The following is a 7,373-nucleotide window of genomic DNA, read 5'->3' as shown; positions in this document are numbered from 1 at the left end:
AAAAAAAAAAAAAAAAAAAAAAAAAAAAAAAAAAAAAGAAAGTCTCAGTCGCTAAAAACAGTGCTTGACTATCATTATCTAAAATCCTTATCATAAAAATTAATAGACAAAAATAAATTATTTTTTAAAAATTATTTTTAAAAAGCCAGGGGCTGGGCATGGTGGCTCACTCCTGTAATCCCAGCACTTCTGAGAGGCCAAGGCAGGCCGACCACCAGAGGCCAGGAGTTCAAGATCAGCCTGGCCAATATGGTGAAACCCCATCTCCATTAAAAATATAAAAATGAGCCAGGCATCGTGGCGGGTGCCTGTAATCCCAGCTACTCAGGAGGCTGAGGCAGAAGAATCGCTTGAACCCGGGAGGCAGAGGTTGCAGTGAGCCAAGATTGCAACACTGCACTCCAGCCTGGATGACAAGAGCAAGACTCTATCTCCAAAAAAAAAGAAAAAAAAGAAAAAAAAAAAAAAAGAGCCAGGTACAGTGGCTCACGCCTGTAATCCCAACTATTCAGGAGGCTGATTCGAGAGGGTCTCCTGAGGCTAGGAAATTCAAGATCAGTTTGGATAACTTAGTCCAACCCTGTTACTACAAAATTAATTAAATAAAAGACAAAAGGAAATTACTTTTGGTCTGGTTCATTCCTGTAATCCTAACACTTTGGGAGGTGGAGGCAGGAAGACTGCTTAAGCCCAGGAATTTGGGACCAGAATGGGCAACAAAATGAGATTGTCACTACAAAAAATTTTTAAATTAGCTGGGTATAGCGGTACACGCCTGTAGTCCCAGCTACTTGGGAGGATCTTTGGTTGTTTTTTTTTTTTTTTTTTTTTTTTTTTGAGATGGAGTCTCCCTCTCTTGCCCAGGCTGGAGTGCAGTGGCACGATCTCGGCTCACTGTAACCTCTGCCTCCTGGGTTCAAGTGATTCTCCTGCCTTGGCCTCCCAAGTAGCTGGGACTACAGGCATGTGCCACCACGCCCAGCTTATTTTTAGTAGAGACAGGGTTTCACCATGTTGACCAGGCTGGTCTCGAACTCCTGACCTCAGGTGATGAGAAGGGAGGATCTTTTGAGGCCTGGAAGTCGAGGCTGTAGTGAGCTATGATTGTACTATTGCACTCCAGCCTGGGCAACTGAGTGAGACCCTGTCTCAAAACAAACAAAACAAAACAAAAAACAACAACAAAAGAAGATCGCGCCACTGCACTCCGGCTAGTGCAGTGGTACAATCATAGCTCACTGCAGCCTCAACCTCCCTGGGCTCAAGTGATCCTCCTGCCTCAGCCTCCCAAGTAACTGGGACTACAGGCGTGTGCCACCATGCCTGGCTAATTTTTAAAATTTTTTTGTAGACACTAGGTCTCGCCATGTTGCCCAGGCTGGTCTTGAACTCCTGGGCTCAAGCAAACATCCTGCGTCAGCCTCTCAAAGTGCTGGAATTACAGGTGTGAGCCACCGTGCCACGACATCAGTGACTTTTAGTATATTCACAAAGTTGGGTGACCATCACTACCACCTAATTTCAGAACATTTCCATCGCCCCCAAAAAGAAACCTTCTACCTTATAATCATTCTGCAGTCTCTCCCCACTCCCATTGCCCAGCCCCAGCACCATCGACTTTCTGTCTCTGGATTTGCCTATGCTGAACATTTCATGGATATGTTCAAAATCCATTGGCTCTCTGGCCCTCTGTCAACTGACTTCTGTTGCCACCTCTCCACCAAAGTGTCTTTTCATCCTGCTGCCAAATACGATAGGCACAGCTAAGCCGCCCTCATTCTCCACCTCTCAACTGCATTCAATGCAACCCATCGCTCTCTGCAAAGCTTTCTCCTCTTAATTTGAGAAGCTCCTTTTCTCTGACATCTCTGAACTCTCCTCTATTTTCTTTGCACTTGCTTCTCTTCCAACTGACCTCTAAATGTTTAGCCCTCAGCCCTCGCCCCCTTGCAGGGAGCTGCATTTTGTCTCACAGCCTCAAATATCATCCCCATTCAATGATTCTCAAATATTTATTTCTAGCTCTGATTTCTTCCTTGAACTGAAGACTTCACATCCAATCTCCTCCTTTATGTTTACATCTGACCGCTAATAGCATCTGAAACATTCAAAACATGACTCTTGATTCCTCTCTCCTTCACCTCCCTCACACCCATTACCCATCATTATGAAAAATAAACAGGCCAGGCACGGTGGCTCATGCCTGTAATCCCAACACTTTGGGAGGCCAGAGGTGGGAGGATTGCTTAAGGCCAGGAGTTTGAGGCCAACCTTGGCAATATATCAAGGCCCCATCTCTACCAAAAAAAATTTACAATAAATAAACAAATTAGCCAGGTATAGTGGTACACACCTGTAGTCCCAGCTACTTGGGAGGCAGAAGAGGATTGCCTGAGCCCAGGAAGTCAAGGCTACAGTGAGCTGTGATTGCACCACTGCACTCCAGCCCGAGCAACAGAGTGAGACCCTATCTCAAAAAAAAAAAAAAAAAAAAAAAAGAAATTTAAAGGTAGAAAAACAACCACTACGCACGTGATTGATCAAGCCAAAAACTGGGACCTCACCTCCCTGTCCACCATCTCCTTTACACAAAGCATCCACAAATTCCCCATCAGCTCTATCTCCAAACTATGTCCCAGGGACACTCCTGTCTTTCCAACTCTACAGCCACCCCCATCACCTCAGCCACTAACGTCACCAGCCTGGACAACTGCCATGGCCAGCCTCCGGCAGCAGACACCCTTCTAAAACAAACATCACACCACACTGTTCCCCTTCTGAAAAGGCCCAGTGGCTTCCAAGCTCCCACTGCCACCAAGGCCTCCTTCCCACCTCACTTCCCATGGCTCCCTCCTTGTCCTGGTGCTCTTGCCAAAAGGCATTCTTTTTGCCTCTCTGGTAGGAGAAGCTTATTCTGCTGCAGGGACTCTGTACCTGTAGGTGCCTCTGCCCAGAAGGCCTTTCTTGTCCCTCTGCAACTGGCCTGAACTTCCTGGTCACTCTCATGTCTGTTCCAGCCCTGCCTAGATAGAGCCTCGCCCCCTCCCCAGTCATTCCACCCTGTTACAGGTCTTTTTTCCTTTACAGCACTTATCAAAATCCTGACCATTTATTTGCTGACTTAGTGCCAGCTTCGTGGGGGGGTGGGGGGGGGGGGGGGGGGGGAGCAGGGACCTTATCTGTGTAATGTAAGCTAGAGCTCTGACACCTAGGAGAGTGTGTGGCACCTAATTGATCCTCAATCAATATTTGTTGAATGAATAAATGAGTGTTGTTACACAGGGAAGGTCAAGTGTACGTCATTAAGTGTGGCAAAGTGCAGAGGAGAACGTCATTAAGTGTGGCATGAATCCTAGCACTTGGGGAAAATTTTAAGAGTTTTTTGCAGGCAGAGTCTCACTCTGTTGCCCAGGCTGGAGTGCAGTGGTGCGATCTCTGCTCACTGCAACCTCTGCCTCCTGGGTTCAAACGCTTCTCCTGCCTCAGCCTCCAGAGTAGCTGTGATTACATGCGCACACCACCACGCCCAGCTAATTTTTATATTTTCAGTAGAGACAGGGTTTGCCTCGTTGGCCAGGCTGGTCTTGAACTCCTGGCCTCAAGCAATCCGCCCACCTTGGCCTCCAAAAGTACTCAGATTACAGGCATGAGCACCGTGCCCAGCCTCATGTGGGGAAAATTAAAGGTGATAATTGTGCAGGTGAACTTGAAGAGACTCAAACGCTTCCCAAATCTCTCAAGACACGGCTGACACTGTCTCTAGGGCGTAGAGAGGGACTGTCTTAACTTTTACAGGTTGTCTTAAGCTCTTCTGTACCATTGGAATTTTTTTTTGTTTTTTGTTTTTTTCACTATGAGTATGTATTACTTTTGTTTTTTTGTTTTTTTTTGTTTGTTTGTTTGTTTTGTTTTTTGAGACAGAGTCTCGCTCTGTCGCCCAGGCTGGACTGCAGTGGCTGGATCTCAGCTCACTGCAAGCTCCGCCTCCCGGGTTTTTTACGCCATTCTCCTGCCTCAGCCTCCCGAGTAGCTGGGACTACAGGCGGCCGCCACCTTGCCCAGCTAGTTTTTTGTATTTTTTAGTAGAGACGGGGTTTCACCATGTTAGCCAGGATGGTCTCGATCTCCTGACCTTGTGATCCGCCCGTCTCGGCCTCCCAAAGTGCTGGGATTACAGGCTTGAGCCACCGCGCCCGGCCACTTTTGTAATTAAACAATTTGATCAGAAAAATACATCAGTTGATGATTTTATCCACAGGATATTTTTATAAGTTTGCTAGCAGGCTGCAGTGTCTCATGCCTGTAATCCCAGCACTTTGGGAGGCCAAGGTGAGAGGATGGCTTGAGCCCAGGAGTTCAAGACCAGCCTGGGCAACATAGCAAGAACCTGTCTCAAAAAAAAAAATAAAGAATGGGCCGGGCACGGTGGCTCACGCCTGTAATCCCAGAACTTTGGGAGGCCGAGGTGGGCAGATCACAAGGTCAAGAGATCGAGACCATCCTGGCTAACACGGTGGTGGGACCCTGTCTGTACTAAAAATACAAAAAATTAGCCGGGCGTGTTGGCGGGCACCTTAAGCCCAGTTACTCGGGAGGCTGAGGTAGGAGAATGGCGTAAACCCAGGAGGTAGAGCTTGCAGTGAGCTGAGATTGTGCCACTGCACACCAGCCTGGGCGACAGAGCAAGACTCCATCTCAAAAAAATAAATACATACATACATACGTAAAGAATGAGCCAGGGGTGGTAGTGGGTGCCTATAATTCCAGCTACTCGTGTGGCTGAGGTGGGAGGATCACTTGAACCCAGGAGATAGAGGCTGCAGTGAGCGGTGATCATACCACTGCAAACCAGCCTGGGCAATAGGGCAAGACCCTGTCTTTAAAAAAAAAAGTTTGCCAATTTTCTCTTTGACCCAAGGTTAGCACATTCCAGTGATTACAAACCTGGGAGTCCAGTCATTTCTACCATGTTACACAGGCAGGAGACAGAGGGTCGGGTAAACACCTGTGAGGCTGAACTCATGCAGATTTCACTCCACGCCACTACTGACTGCCCGGGGAGGTGTCAGCGCTCACCATGGATGATGTGGAGTCCAGGAGGCTCACGACTTTCATCTCGATCTCGTCCTCGCCAAAGCTCTTCAGCAGCTTCATGACCTCACTCACCGTCAGCCACTTACAATCCACAAGTTGAATGGAGACAATATAATCTCCTTCCCGGGCTCCTGCCACCTGAAAAAGTATTGCTGAAAATAAGTCAACGTTTTGTTCACTTAAATCCTTTAATCAAGCCCCATTAACAAAATAGGTATTTGCATAAATTCACATCAAGAAAGCAAAAATTCACTTTGGGTGGCCGAGATGGGTAGATCACTTGAGGTCAGTAGTTAGAGACCAGCCTGGACAACATGGTGAAACCCATCTCCACTAAAAATACAAAAGTCAGCCAGGTGTGGTGGTAGGCACCTGTAATCCTAGCTACTCAGGAGGCTGAGGCAGAAGAATTACCTGAACTCGGGAGGCAGACATTGCAGTAAGCCGAGATCATGCCACTGCCCTCCAGCTTGGGTGCAGTTTAAAAAAAAAGCCAAAATTGGCCAAAGTGGCTCACACCTGTAATCCTAGCACTCTGGGAGGCCAAGGCACACAGAACACTTGAGGCCAGGAGTTTGAGACCAGCTGGCCAAGATGGCAAAACCCCATCTCTACTAAAAATACAAAAATTAGGCCGGGCCCAGTGGCTCACACCTGTAATCCCAGCACTTTGGGAGGCCGAGGTGGGTGGATCACAAGGTTGGGAGATCGAGACCATCCTGGCTAACACGGTGAAACCCCATCTCTACTAAAAACACACAAAAAATTAGCTGGGCATGGTGGCACGCACCTGTAATCCCAGCTACTCGGGAGGCTTAGGCAGCAGAATTACTTAAACCCAGGAGGTGGAGGTTGCAGTGAGCCAAGATCGCACCACTGCACTCCAGCCTGGGTGACAGAGTGAGACTCTATCTCAAAAAAACAAACAAACAAACAAACAAAAAACAACTAAAACTAAAATTAGCTGAGTGTGTTGGCACATGCCTGTAATCCCAGCTACTTAGGAGGCTGAGACAGGAGAATCACTTGAACCCAGGAGGCAGAAGCTGCAGTGAGCCCTGAGTTCTGCATGATCGCGACTCACTGCAGCCTCCACTTCCCAAGGTCTAACAAAAAACAAACAAAAAAGAGACAGTAAAAATTAATCCTTTTCTTTTAGGGAATGTAGCACCCATAAGGCCTTTCACATAAAGGCAGGACTTTGACGTGGGTGAATCCACCCTAAATTCAATCACCCAGATATCTATGTTTGCTGCCAGCCCAGAAAAGCATGTGCTTACCGAGGCAGAGCAGTAAGGATCCAGGAAGTGAACCTGAACGGGGGCGTTCCCTCTCAAGGTGAACCCTAAGTCCCCTTCTTCTGCAGTGAAGTGGATACTTCGAGGAGGCGTCCACCGCTTGTTAGCCGAAAACACAGATAAGGGGCCCTTTGGAAGAGAGCATCGTTAGGTATAGGATTTGAAGGCTGGATCAGACACTTCAAAGCTAAAGGGAATTTCGCCTGCTGTCCTTGAAGATCTCACTTGGCCTTGTTCAGGGACAAATGACACATCTGGGGCATACATGCTATAGCAGTCATGCGAGAATCCGGAATGCCATCTTCTCAAACATACCCAATATGTTTTCAATAAAATTATCTTTTAGACATTGTATTAATTTAAATTACCTTTTTTTTTTTTTGAGACATCCTCTCGCTCTATCGCACAGGCTGGAGTGTGGTGGTGTGATCTTGGCTCACTGCAGCCTCTGCCTCCTGGGTTCAAGCAATTGTCCTGAGTAGCTGGAATTACAGGTGCGAACCACCACGCCCAGCTAATTTTGTATTTTAGCAGAGATGGGGTTTCACCATGTTGGCCAGGCTGGTCTCAAACTCCTGACCTCAGGTGATCCGCCCGCCTCAGCCTCCCAAAGTGCTGGGATTGAAGGCCTGAGTCACCACACCCAGCCAAAATTATCTTAAATAAAATCTCTAACATAAAAAATTTAAGACCAGGCATGTCATGCCTGTAATCCTAAGCACTTTGCATGGCCAAGGCAGAAGGATCACTTGAGGCCAGGGGTTTGAGGCCAACCTGGGCAACATAGTGAGAACCACTCTCTACTAAAAACATAAAAGAATTAGCCAGGCAAGGTGGTACATGCCTATGGTCCCATCTACTCAGGCTGCTGAGGCAGGAGGACTTCTTGAGCCCAGGAGTTTCAGGCTGCAGTAAACTATGATTGTGCCACTGCACTCCAGCCTGGGTGAAAACAGAGTTAGACCCTGTCTTAAAAAAAAA

At 47.4% G+C, this 7,373-nt stretch overlaps 1 protein-coding gene across 1 annotated transcript in view; it reads right to left on the bottom strand.

The window, feature by feature from the left end:
- RHPN2 (rhophilin Rho GTPase binding protein 2) overlaps positions 1 to 7,373 on the bottom strand; it is a 90,488-nt gene that overhangs the window by 4,881 nt on the left and 78,234 nt on the right. The window contains exons 11-12 of the mRNA XM_017855043.1: positions 6,375 to 6,521; positions 5,077 to 5,232 (exon numbers count right to left, since the gene is read on the bottom strand). Of these exons, the coding sequence (XP_017710532.1) occupies positions 5,077 to 5,232; positions 6,375 to 6,521 (303 nt within the window). The remainder of the gene's footprint in view (positions 1 to 5,076; positions 5,233 to 6,374; positions 6,522 to 7,373) is intronic.

This window comes from Rhinopithecus bieti, unplaced genomic scaffold, assembly GCF_001698545.2.
Source record: "Rhinopithecus bieti isolate Rb0 unplaced genomic scaffold, ASM169854v2 scaffold_39998, whole genome shotgun sequence".
Taxonomy (NCBI): Eukaryota; Metazoa; Chordata; class Mammalia; order Primates; family Cercopithecidae; genus Rhinopithecus; species Rhinopithecus bieti.
Note: the sequence above shows the minus strand (reverse complement) of the source record. Positions and strands in the feature narration are given on the sequence as shown.